This window comes from Hyla sarda, chromosome 8 (genome assembly GCF_029499605.1).
Source record: "Hyla sarda isolate aHylSar1 chromosome 8, aHylSar1.hap1, whole genome shotgun sequence".
Classification (NCBI taxonomy): domain Eukaryota; kingdom Metazoa; phylum Chordata; class Amphibia; order Anura; family Hylidae; genus Hyla; species Hyla sarda.
Window position 1 is genome coordinate 96,496,860 of NC_079196.1, and position 13,829 is coordinate 96,510,688.

Here is a 13,829-nt window from a genome sequence, read left to right on the forward strand (position 1 = left end):
GGATATCTAACACTAAAAGAGAGATTTTTATAATAAATTTAGGTGATAGAGGCATAAAATTTAGATGTACATGGTCAGGATTAGGTAATAAGTAACATATTTTTTTTGTGGGATCTGACAAGTACACTTTACGATATTAAAGGGGTATTCCGGTGCTTAGACATCTTATCCCCTATCCAAAGGATAGGGGATAAGATGCCTGATAGCGGGAGTCCCGCAGCTGGGGACACCCGGGATCATGCATGGGGCACGCCCCCTCCCGTAGACTTGCATTGAGGGGCGGAGCGTGACATCACATGGGGGCGGAGGCGTGACATCACAAGCCGCCGGCCCTGCGGTCGCCGGTAATCAGACCCGGAGCGAACACGCTCCGGGGACTGATTACAAACGGGGTGCCCCGTGCATGATCACGGGCGTCCCCAGCTGCGGGACTCCCGCGATCAGGCATCTTATCCCCTATCCTTTGGATAGGGGATAAGATGTGTAAGCACCGGAGTACCCCTTTAAAGCTAAGCTGTGATTCATTGCTATGGACAAAACCAGACATTGTTGATTTCAGGTAGATTAATAAATCTGAGCCTATGTGTTAGAGAATGAAAAAGTATACAAGTAGTGTCCTCACTTTTTCACATGACTGTGCCTATATCCAAATGACACTGTAGGTTTTATTCTGGTATCAACTGATTCTATGGTAATAGTACTATTTGCTGTTCTGGTATAGGACTGTGTTGTTCACTAACATTGCATTAGTCTTCATGTTACCTGCTAGCAAGTGTAATTTGTGCAAAAGTAGAAAATTACACAAAAAAATCATCAAGCTCAATGTTACTTGTATTTTCACCATCATTAATTCATTGAATATTCGGACACATTATCAGTTCAGCATGCAATATTCAATACCATAGGAAAAAAAACATTCTAAATCATAGAAACATCATTAAATGGTTATTTGTAAATTTATAATTATTTTTTTCCAGGAATGGATTTCGTGCTCCCTTTCAGTCACCAGGCTATTACTTCAGTCAAGTACTGGGCACAATCTATGTCACACATCAATGGACCAGGGGATGAAAGATGCAGGGTCATCTTTTTCAATCTACAAAAAAATAAAGGAATAAAAGGAACTAGTAATGTTGACACCAGAAAGGACAATCCATTTAAACATAATTTTTTATTAAAAAATTTGAAGTAATAGTAAAGATTGGTAATGATCCGATTATCCATCATGGCAGCCAGAGGTGCAAAATAATCATCAAAATGGAGTAATTTTAAACATACTAATATTGTTAACCTCTTAAGGACCCAGCCATTTTACACCTTAGGACCCAGCCATTTTTTGCACATCTGACCACTGTCACTTTAAACATTAATAACTCTGGAATGCTTTTACTTATCATTCTGATTCTGAGATTGTTTTTTCGTGACATATTCTACTTTAACTTAATGGTAACATTTTGTCGATACTTGCATCCTTTCTTGGTGAAAAATCCCCAAATTTGATGAAAAATTTGAACATTTAGCATTTTTCTAACTTTGAAGCTCTCTGCTTGTAAGGAAAATGGATATTCCAAATAATTTTTTTTAAATTCACATATACAATATGTCCACCTTATGTTTGCATCTTAAAATTGACATGTTTTTACTTTTGGAAGACACCAGAGGGCTTCAAAGTTCAGCAGCAATTTTCCAATTTTTCACAAAATTTTCAAACTCACAATTTTTCAGGGACCAGTTCAGGTTTGAAGTTGATTTGAAGGGTCTTCATCTTAGAAATACCCCACAAATGAACCCATTATAAAAACTGCACCCCCCAAAGTATTTAAAATGACATTCAGTAAGTGTTTTAACCCTTTAGGTGTTTCACAGGAATAGCAGCAAAGTGAAGGAGAAAATTCACAATCTTAATTTTTTACACTCGCATGTTCTTGTAGACCCAATTTTTTTATTTTTACAAGGGGTAAAAGGCGAAAATTTTACTTTTACTATTTTACTTATATTTGTAGCACAATTTCACTCGAGTAAGCACATAACCCATATGTCTATGTAAAGTGTTCGGCGGGCGCAGTATAGGGCTCAGAAGCGAAGGAGCGACAAGGGGATTTTGGAGAGTACGTTTTTCTGAAATGGTTTTTGGGGGGCATGTTGCATTTAGAAAGCCTGAACAGCAAAAAAAAAAAAAAAAAACACATGGCATACCATTTTGGAAACCAGACCCCTTGAGGAACGTAACAAGGAATAAAGTGAGCCTTTATACCCCACAGGTGTTTCACGACTTTTGCATATGTAAAAAAAAAAAATTCACTAAAATGTGTGTTTCCCCCCAAAGTTCACATTTTTGCAAGGGTTAATAGCAGAAAATACCCCCCAAAATTTGTAACCCCATCTCTTCTGAGTATGGAGGTACCCCATAAGTTGACCTGAAGTGCACTACGGGCAAACTACAATGCTCAGAAGAGAAGGAGTCATATTTGGCTTTTTGAGAGCAAATTTTGCTCGGGGGCATGTCGCATTTAGGAAGCCCCTATGGTGCCAGGACAGCAAAAAATACCCACATGGCATACCATTTTGGAAACTAGACCCCTTGAGGAACGTAACAAGGGGTACAGTGAGCATTTTACATCTGTCAGATATTTGGAACAGTCGGCTGTAAGAAATTTTTAATTTGCACAGCCCACTGTTCCAAAGATCTGTCAGACACCAGTGGGGGGTAAATTCTCACTGCACCCCTCATTACATTCCGTGAGGGGTGTAGTTTCCGAAATGGGGTCACATGTGGGATTTTTTTTTTTTTTGCATTTGTCGCTGTAACAATCAGCCACCCCTGTGCAAATCACCTCAAATGTACATGGTGCACTCTCCCTTCTGGGCCTTGTTGAACACCCCCAGAGCACTTTGCGCCCACATCTGGGGTATTTCCGTAGTTGGGAGAAATTGCATTACAAATTTTGGGGGGCTTTTTTCCCTTTTACCTCTTGTCAAAATGAAAAGTAAAGGGCAACACCAGCATGTTAGTGTAAAAAAATGCATGCTTGGAGTTGTAGTTTTGCAACATCTGGAGGACTACAGTTTGCAGACCACCAATACAGTGGTTCCCAATCTGTGCCCTTCCAGATGTTGCAAAACTACAACTCCCAGTATGCCAAAACTGTCCAGGAATGCTGGTAGTTGTAGTTCTGCAACATCTGAAGGGCCAGATGTTACAGAACTACAACTCCCAGCATGCCTGGACAGTAAGGGTATGCTGAGGCTGTGTAGTTTTGCAACATCTGGAAGGGCACACTGGTCTCCAAACAGTGGACCTCCAGATGTTGCAAAACTGCAACTCCAAGCATGCCCAGACGCCAAGGGATGTCTGGGCATGCTGGGAGTTGTAGTGTAAGGGGACCAGATGGAGCAGTCCAGATCACTTTACGGCGATTTGGACTGCTGCAAAGGTCCCGCGCCGCCGCCGAAGATCCACTCACCTGTCGTCACCACCGCCGTCGCCGGGATCCAGGTCTTCAGGGACGAGGTAAGTACCGGGGCCAGGCCCCAGCACTCCCCCCTCCCCCACTGCGTCCTATGGTCTTCCTCCCGTTCTCTCCGGACTTCCAGGGCCGGGCAGGGCGGGAGGAAGTAACTGCCCCCCCCTGCGATTGGTCGGTTAGCTAACCGAGGAATCGCAGGGGATAGGTCCTGGGTCCTTAAAACCCAGGGTGCGGGGACGTCCCCATACGTCCTGGGTCCTTAAGGGGTTAAAGTTTGTGATTTTTTTTTTTTTAAACCAGTACAATAATAGATAAGTATCTAACCATGGGTATCATTTTAATCGCATTCACAGAATAAAGAAAGCATGTCATTTTAACTTTAAAGTGTACAGTGTAAAAACTGTTTGCAAAATTGTGGTGTTCTTTTTAATTTCCCCACACAAATAATATTTTTTTGTTGCGCCATACATTTTATGGTAAAATGAGTGATGTCATTACAGAGGACAATTGGTCGCGCACAAAATAAGCCCCTTATATTGGTCTGTGGATGAAAACATAAAAGAGTTATGATTTTTAGAAGGCGAGGAGGAAAAAATTAAAATGGGCTGTGTCCTTATGGGGTTAAACAACTTCCCTCCCTTTTCTAGTCTATGATTCCTATCATGTTTGTAAATCACTTAACAAAAAGAAATCCTTACCCCAGAAAAAACAGCTCAAAGATCTTGACAACTATGCCTCACTTTGCTGTTCACTACCAACATGGAACATGAGAAGGATGAGTAGGGATTAACTACTGCTATGTGCAGAAGATTGTGTGAAAGAGAGAGAAACTCAACTGTGTGACTGTGTAACTATGAGCCTGTCTGACTCCCACAGAGGATCCACACTGTGCCTAAAGGGAATTCAAGTCTACCCTCTCATCGTCAGCATTTCAGTGCTTAATGTAACCCTTTTTTTGCTGTGTTGTTGCTGCTATCTTAATTTATGCTCACATAGTGCCTTGCAAAGCCATTGCATCAGTAACCCCATCCCCTTCACCTTATGCCATCTGTAGTACAGTACTGTAAATCATCCCTCAGCATATACATAGTAAAAAAGACAAGAGTCCATTGAGTTCAACCTAAAACCCTACTATGTTGATCCAGAGGAAGGCAAAAAAAAAAAACATGAGACTGATGCCAATTGCCCATGACAGACGAAAAATTCCTTCCTGACCCCAATATGGTGATCAGAATAAATCCCTGGATCAACATTCTATTCACATAAATCTAGTATCCATAACTTGTAATATTATAAATTTCTAGAAAAACATCCAGGCCTTCCTTGAACTTGTTTATTGAGTCAGACATCACATCATGCGGCAGAGAGTTCCATTGTCTCACTGCTCTTACAGTAAAGAATCTCTGTCTGTGATGATGGTGAAACCTTCTTTCCTCTAGATGTAGAGGATGCCCCCTTGTCATGGTTACCGGCCTAGGTATAAAAAAAGATCACTAGAAGGATTTTTATACTGTCCATTCATATATTTATACATTGTGATCAGATCGCCCCTAAGACGTCTTTTCTCTAAACTAAACACCCCCAAGCTTGATGATCTGTTTTGGTACTGTAATCCTCCCATACCATTAATTATCTTTGTCACCCTCCTCTGCACCCTCTCCAGTTTGGCCATGTCCTTTCTATATACAGGTGCCTAAAACTATACACAACACTCCATATTGGGTCTGACTAGTGATTTTTACAGTGGAAAAACGATGTCCTTGTCGTGAGCCTCTATACCTCGCTTGATACATCTTATGACTTTGTTAGCCTTGGCAGCCGCTACCAGGCACTAATTGCTAAAGTCGAGTTTACTGTCCACCAGTACCAAGTCTTTACAGTAGAAGTTTGACCTGGTGTCTTATTATTTAGCACATAATTGTACATAACCTTACATTTCTCCACATTAAACTTAATTTGCCATGTCTGTGCCCAAGCCTCCAGCTTCCCCAGATCCCTCTGTAATATTATATTATGCTCTGTGGTGATCACCCTAACCAGTTTGGTGTCATCTGCAAATATAGAAATTATTCTTTGTAATCCCTCTACAAGGTCATTAATAAACATATTAAAAAGAAGTGGACCCAGTACTGACCCCTGTGGTACCCCACTAGTAACTGTCACTCACTCTCTGCTTCCTATCACTGAGCCTGTTGCTAACCCATTTACATATCTCTTCCCCCAGTCCCAGCATCCTCATTTTATGTACTAACCTTTTGTGTGGCACAGTATCAAATGCCTTAGAAAAGTGCAGATATATACCATCCACAGCTTCACCCCGGTCCAATCTATAACTGACCTTCTCAAAGAAGCTGGTCAGATTAGTCTGACAGGACCGATCCCGCATAAACCCATGTTGGTGCTCTGTTCGAAGGTTATTTTCATTAAGATATTCCAGAATAGCATCTCTCAGAAAACCCTCAAAAATCTTACACACTACAGATGTTACACTTACAGGCCTATAGATCCCAGGATCCCTTTTTGACCCCTTCTTGAATATTGGTACCACATTTGCTAAGCGCCAGTCCTGTGGAACAATCTCTGTCATTATAGAATCTTTAAATATAAGGAATAAGGGTCTGTCTAGCACTGTATTTAATTCTTGCAAAACCCTGGGAATGGATGCCATCTGGGCTCGGTGATTTGTGTGTTTTTATATTACTAAGGCAGTGCCTCACCTTTTCTTCTCTCTCTGTCTCAGGAACTGTCCCGAGCAGGATAGGTTTGCTATGGGAATTTGCTCCTGCTCTTGACAGTTCCTGAGACAGACAGAGGTGTCAGCAGAGAGCACTGTGGTCAGACAGAAAGGAAATTTTAAAAGAAAAGAACTTCATGTGGAGTATACAGCAGCTGATAAGTACTGAAAGTGTTAAGGCTTTTAAATAGAATTAATTTACAAATCTTGCACCAGTTGATTTTAAAAAAAGATTGCTTTTCACCGGAGTACCCCTTTTAGGGGCCAACATTTTCCACTTTAAATTTCTTATTATTTATGTAGGTGAATAATATTTTGGGGTTCTTTTTACTTTCTATGGCAATTCTTCTCTCTGCTGCAATTTTTGCTACTTTTATTTCTTTTTTACAGATTTTATTTCTCTCCTTATAATTCTTTAATGTTTCCCCACTAACTTCTTGTTTTAGTAGTCTCAATGCTTTGCTATTATCGTTTATCGCATCCTTAACTGTTTTGATTAGCCAAATTGGTTTTCTCCTATTTCTAGCCCTTTTATTCCCGTAGGGTATATGTCGTTTACAATATCTATTTAGTATGTTTTTAAAGGTATCCCATTTAGTTTGTGTACTTTTATTACTAAGGGCAAGGTCCCAATCTATGTCACTAAGGTCCACTCTCAGTTGTTGTAAAGGATAACTCCGGCATGTACAACTTATCCCCTATCCTAAGGATAGGGTTAAGTGTTAGATCGCGGGGGGTTCGACGTCTGGGGCCCCCAGCTATCTCCCGAATGGACCCCCGTCTCCCTGCATGAAATGAGCGTTTTTGACCACAGCACGAAGCTGCGGCCGACACACCCCCTCCATGCAGTTCAATGGCAAAGCTGGAGATTGCAGAAAGCAGTGCTCCGGCTCTCCCATAGAACTGCATGGAGGGGGCGTGTCGGGCGCCGCTTCCTGCGGTGGTCAAAAATGCCCGTTCCATGCAGGGAGCCAGGGTTTCGTTCGGGAGATCGTGGGGGGCCCCAGTGGTCGCCCCCCCCCCTCCCCGCAATCTAACACTTATCCCCTATCCTTAGAATAGGGGATAAGTTGTACATCACGGAGGTATCCTTTAATGTTTTTGTAGCCCCACTAGTAGACATCCCCTTATAGGATAAAGGAAAACTTATTATGTTATGGTCACTATTACCAAGATGACCCCCTACCTCTACCTCGGATACTTTGTCTGGCCTATTGGTTAGCATAAGATCCAGAAGCTCCCCATCTCTTGTTGGGTCCTGCATTAGTTGGGAAAGGTAATTGTCCTTTATTATTGCCGAAAATTTGTTACCCTTGCTGGACCCGCAGGTTTCACCTTCCCAGTTGATGTCAGGATAGTTAAAGTCCCCCCATAATAATGACCTCCCCCTTCTTTGCTGCCCGATCTATTTGTCCTATAAGTAGGTTTTCTGCTGTTTCTGTTATACTTGGTGTCTTATAACAAACCCCTATCAATAATTTCTTGTTCTTACCCTCTCCCCTTATTTCCACCCACAGAGACTCCATGATCATTTTCCTCACCAATGTCCTCAGGCAGAATGGGCCCTAGACAGGATTTTACATATAAGCAAACCCCTCCACCTTTCTTACTTGCACAGTCATTCCTGAACAGAATGTTTCCCAATACATTAACCGCCCAGTCGTAGCTTGCATTCAGCCATGTCTCACTTATCCCCACTATGTCATAGTCTTCCTCCAACATTAATAGTTCCAGTTCTGCCTTATTATTAAGGCTTCTGGCATTGGTATACATCCACTTCATGTTATCCTTCCTATTATCTTTCCTCTGATCACTTATGACTGTTCTAACCCTCCTCCCACTGCATCCCCACTGTTATTACCTATCCCCAGATCTCTATCTTCACTATGTTTCCCTCCCCCCAAGTCCCTAGTTTAAACACTCCTCCACCCTTCTGGCTATCTTCTCCCCGAGCACAGCTGCACACTCCTCATTGAGGTGCAACCCGTCCCTACAGTAGAGCCTGTAGCCGACAGCGAAGTCGGCCCAGTTCTCAATGACTCCAAACCCCTCTTTTCTACACCAGCTTTTGAGCCACTTGTTTACTTCCCTAATCTCCCACTGCCTCTCTGGTAGAAAATACTACCTTGGAAGTCCCTGAAATCATTTTTAAGGACACTTCGCCTACCTCTTACTTTGTCATTGGTGCCAATGTGTACCATGACTGCTGGGTCTTCTCCAGCCCCACCCAGCAACCTGTCAACCCGATCCGCGATGTGTCGAACTCGAGCACCAGGAAGACAACACACTGTTCGACGATCCCGGGTTTTGTGACAGATCGCCCTGTCTGTCCGCCTAATAAGCATAATGCAAGTCTTTTCAGTCCAGAGCACTTTCACCAGCACTATGTCATGCATAATAGTAAGGAGTAGGTGCTGTCCTGTGATTGGCAAGACAAGTAACATAGCAACATAGTTCATAAGGCTGAAAAAAGACCAGAGTCCATCAAGTTCAACATATAACCTTAATGAGTACCTACTGAGTTGATCCAGAGGAAGGCAAAAATAAATCCTCATACTCAAGGAAAAAATTCCTTCCTGACTCCAAATATGGCAATCAGAATAAATCCCTGGATCAACGTTCTGTCCCTATAGATCTAGAATCCATAACCTGTAATGTTATTACTCTCCAAAAATGCATCCAGACCCCTTTTAAATTCTTTTACCAGGTTAACCATGGCCACCTCCTCCGGGAGAGAATTCCACTCTCACTGCTCTTACAGTAAAGAACCCCCATCTGTGCTGGTGTAGAAACCTTCTTTCCTCTAGACGTAGAGGATGCCCCCTTGTTATAGATACAGTCCTGGGTACAAATAGATCATGGGAGAGATCTCTGTAAGGTCCCCTGATATATTTATACATAGTTATTAGGTCCCCCTAAGCTTTCCTTTTTCTAAACTAAATAACCCTAATTCTGATCACCTTTATGGGTACTGTAGTCCTCCCATTCCCCTTATTACCCTGGTTGCCCGTCTTTGAACCCTTTCCAGCTCCACTATATCTTTCTTGTACACTGATGCCCAGTACTGTACACAGTATTCCATGTGTGGTCTGACTAGTGATTTCTACAGCAGTAGAATTATTTCCTTGTCGTGGGCATCTATGCCCCTATTGATGCACCCCATGATTTTATTTGCCTTGGCAGCAGCTGCCTGACACTGGTCACTACAGCTAAATTTACTATTAACTAAGACTCCCACGTCCTTTTCCACGTCAGTCGTCCCGAGTGTTCTCCCATTTAATACATAATCCCAGCCTGGATTTTCTTCCCCCTGTGCATTACCTTACATTTATCAGTGTTGAACCTCATCTGCCACTTCCCAGCCCAAACCTCCAACCTATCCAGATCAATTTGTAACAGTGCACTGTCCTCTAAAGTGTTAACCACTTTACAGAGTTTAGTATCATTTGCAAAGATTGCTACTTTACTATTCAACCCCTCTACAAGGTCATTAATAAATATATTAAATAAAACAGGACCCAAGACTGACCCCTGTGGTACCCGAATGGTTGTGCTGTGTCAGTACAGCTGGCAAACAACTGAAATCTGGTCCCACCAACGTAAATGGAGAGAATAAGCAATAGCTGTACAGTATGGAGGGGCTCTCAGAAAAGGATTGCTAAAATGAGCTTTTCAGCATTTTGAAGGGTTAATCTAACAAAACCATGCAGTTAAAAAAACAACTTTTATATTGTAACAACTTTTAATAAAACAGCTGGAAAGTTTTTAAAATAAAATAGAAAAACATTTTCCCCCATAAATCTGCTTCATTAGTGGCTCCAGCCTGTCTTGCAGTAATGACATTTCATACATCATTCATGTGATGCTGCAGCCAATCAGTGGCCTTAGCGGTGATATTTGGATATACAGTGCAAGACTGCTGATGCCAGTGATTGGCTATAGCGTCAAATAAATTATGTACATGATGTTATTGATGCAGGACAGGCAGGAATCCCCAGAGTGACACTTTTAGTGGAGCAGAGGGGGATTTTATGAGTGAGTAATGGAAACAGACCAGGAGAATTTTCATTTTTGCACTTTAGTTTTTTTTCCGCCTTGCCTTTTAATAGCCATCTTTTTTATTTCTCATCTACACACCATTATACTTTATAATGACTTATTTTTTTTATTTTACCTTAAAAATGAATGCAATTTTGCAAATTATAAGGTGCTTCTTTTACAGTTATCTTGATTCTTCAGGTCGGTACAATTACAAAAATATTCAATTGATACAGTTCCTGTCATGTTCTACTACTTTTTAAACTTTTAGAACTAGACCTTTTCTAGAACTTTTTTTATTTGACATTTTTTGACCACTATATATTTTTCCATATACAGGCTATTTGTGGGCTAATTTTTTGCGCTATTTTTTTTAAATGATTTTTTATTCGAAAAACTGGAAAAGGGGAGTGATTTGGAATTTTATTATAGAAGGGGTTAATTTAAATAGAGGTTACCATTATTGGGTTCTTATTTATTTTTTGTTAAAAAGTGAGCTAACCAGTAAAGGTAGCTATACACATTATATGAACATCAGCCTAACCCCCCCCCCCCCCCCCCCAATTGTAATGGGACCAGCTGACCGTTTAAATTGTATGAAGGTGTCCTGACGTTCACCTAACAGCAGCTGTCGAGGTAAAGAAGGATCAGGTATGTTGGAGGTCATGATGTCTATTTCTTTTTATTTATTTTTTTACAGTAAATCGTCCACTAGGGGCTTCATTTAAGTAAAAATAAAATATTGAGTACTCACCATCTCAGTTAATTTGTCTTCACATGCAATACGTATCTTCTCTGGGGTTGCAGGACTGTTCAGTATAAAAGTATTAGACAAGCCTCTTTCCTTTCGAGCAGATAACAGAGCATCCTTTATAGCAAAATATACAACCGATCCCAGGAAGACGGCTGGCTCACCAATACCCTAGGGTAATACAAGTAAAGTATTCATAAAACAACCTCAAACTGTTGAATTTCCTTAGCAATAGTCATATTCTTAACTTTATACAGTTTTATGTTTTTTTTTATTTTTTATTATTGGTTATCGAACCATGTGTTAGTCTATGGGTTAAAGGGGTACTCCGCCCCTAGACATCTTATCTCCTATCCAAAGGATAGGGGATAAGATGTCAGATTGCCGCCGTCCTGCTGCTGGGGAGCCCTGCGATTCCCACTGCGGCACTGCGCTATCATTACAGCACAGAGCGAGTTCGTTCTGCACGTAATGACGGGCAATACAGGGGCCGGAGCATTGTTACGTCACGGCTCCGACCCTCGTGACAGATGGCCATCCCCTTTCAATACAAGTCTATGGGAGGGTACATGGCGGTTGTCACGCCCCTTCCCATAGACTTGCATTAAGGGAACGGGCCGTGATGTCACGAGGGGCGGAGCCATGACATCACACTGCTCCGTCCCCCGTATCGCCCGTCATTACGCACAGAGCAAACTCGCTCTGTGTTGTAATGATAGCAGGGGGCCGCAGCGGGGATCCCAGGGCTCCCCAGCAGCGGGACCGTGGTGATCTGACATCTTATCCCCTATCGTTTGGATAGGGGATAAGATGTCTAGGGGCGGAGTACCCCTTTAATATGCCATTCAAGTATATTGAATTCTAAATTAAAATGTAAATAAAAACAGTAACATGTATTGTACACTGCTCAAAAAAATAAAGGGAACCCTTAAACAACACAATGTAACTCCAAGTCAATCACACTTCTGTGAAATCACACTGTCCACTCAGGAAGCAACACTGATTGACAATCAAGTTCACATGCTGTTGTGCAAATGGAACAGACAACAGGTGGAAACTATAGGCAATTAGCAAGACACCCCCAATAAAGGAGTGGTTCTGCAGGTGGTGACCGCAGACCACTTCTCAGTTCCTATGCTTCCTGGCTGATGTTTTTTTCACTTTTGAATGCTGGCGGTGCTTTCACTCTAGTCGTAGCATGAGACGGAGTCTAAAACCCACACACATGGCCTCCAGCAGGCCACAAATGTGCATGTGTCCACTCAAATGGTCAGAAACAGACTCCATGAGGGTAGTATGAGGGCTGGACGTCCACAGGTGGGGGTTGTACTTACCGCCCCAAACAACAAACCCCAGGGGGTAACAGGGTAATAATCAATCAACAGCTTTAGAGGAAACCCCCAAAGGGGTACCCTAAACTAGAAACCCCCCAAAAATAAATTTAAAATGTAACTTTTATTAAATGTTGTTAAAATGAACTGATAAAGTGATAATGATGTGACAAAAGAGTATATATGGACCACACAGATTAAAATTACAGGGTCTAACAAGCACATATGTTGATGACTGATGAGAGAAATCTCTAGATAGTATATGCCACAATTGCTGGTATGGCCACTACTGAGATATTAGAAAGATTTGTGTGCTAGTGCTAGTAGAATCCCTGCGATTAAAATATTATACACAAGCCAGCATCCTGATGGTGTTTCGCTGCATAAGCAGCGTCATCAGAGGACTGGCGGCAAGTAAGACCCGGAAGTATAGCCCGTCCCTTTATAACTTAACCCTACGTCATCACTAATAGCCCTTTCCCCGTGCACGAAAGATCCTGCCAATAGCAAAGCCATTCCTAATCACATGTATAGGAATCACCACTGACACCTATTGCGTTGTTAAAGACAGACACCGTATGCCTCCAAAGATCGGCAAGAATGTCTGTCATGTGATGTAAACACTGTAGGCGTCATTGTGACGCGTTGCGCATGATCCCTGCTTTAAGGAACAGCCAGTGTTTACTGCGCATGACTGTCCGTGCACGCATGGCAGCGGACTTACATGTCAGGATGAAAAGAATACTGTCACTGCGCGTGCGTGAATTAACGCGCATGACAGGGAACTTAGTGTTTGACACGTACTGTGAATCGTAAGTACACTGGTGCCTACTAATATTTACATGTGCTACGGCCCTGGAGGAGAGCTCCCGGTGTCATAGCTGCATGAACTGGTGTGTATCGAACAGTGTGTGGAAAACAGTGTTCTATAATTAGCAGATTGCAGATTGCTTTTGAAGAATAATAGCAATCAGGAGTGGCCTGAATTTATATAAAACTACGGCAAATTGATGTATTAAAGGGATATGGTGCTAATGTTCACAGTCAATTTAAACCTTTAAGACAATAATTCCCACATCGGGTTACAGTGCATATACCACTAGGGTCATAGATAACTGTTTTGTTACTACCGCCTTGTATATTGTCATTGATATATTGTACTGAGTTTTGTCTCTTGGCGGAATAGTAAGTGCATGGTGATATTCATTAGGCTATCTAACACAGTTATAACGACCCGTATGACAAGTGTTCCATATTGATATAGAGGGTAACGGAAAAAAAGGGGGAGGGAAGAAAATAGGAGGGAGGGGAATTAATTTTGGGGTGGGTTGGGATGCGGTACCGGGAGTGTGGTACAATAATAGTGCAAAAAATATGGCGTTTTTTCACTCAAGAAAGGCGAAATAGGAGAAGCCTTCATTACGACCATTAGGGCTTCTTCTATTGAGGCGGTAAATCCACCCGGCTTCCTCACGTAACAGGAGTCCATCAATATTGCCCTTACGGGG

The 13,829-nt window shown here is 42.0% G+C and overlaps 1 protein-coding gene across 9 annotated transcripts in view; it reads right to left on the reverse strand.

Moving 5' to 3' along the window:
* Nucleotides 1-823: 823 nt before the first annotated feature.
* The window catches only part of LOC130285070 (aldehyde oxidase-like), a 147,906-nt gene continuing 134,900 nt past the window's right edge, over nt 824-13,829 (reverse strand). For all 9 annotated transcript variants that reach the window (XM_056536220.1, XM_056536217.1, XM_056536221.1 and 6 more), the window contains 2 exons: nt 10,994-11,161; nt 824-1,096 (listed from right to left, as the gene is read on the reverse strand). In XM_056536220.1, coding sequence (XP_056392195.1) covers nt 1,046-1,096; nt 10,994-11,161 — 219 coding nt within the window. In that variant the 3' untranslated portion in view covers nt 824-1,045. The remainder of the gene's footprint in view (nt 1,097-10,993; nt 11,162-13,829) is intronic.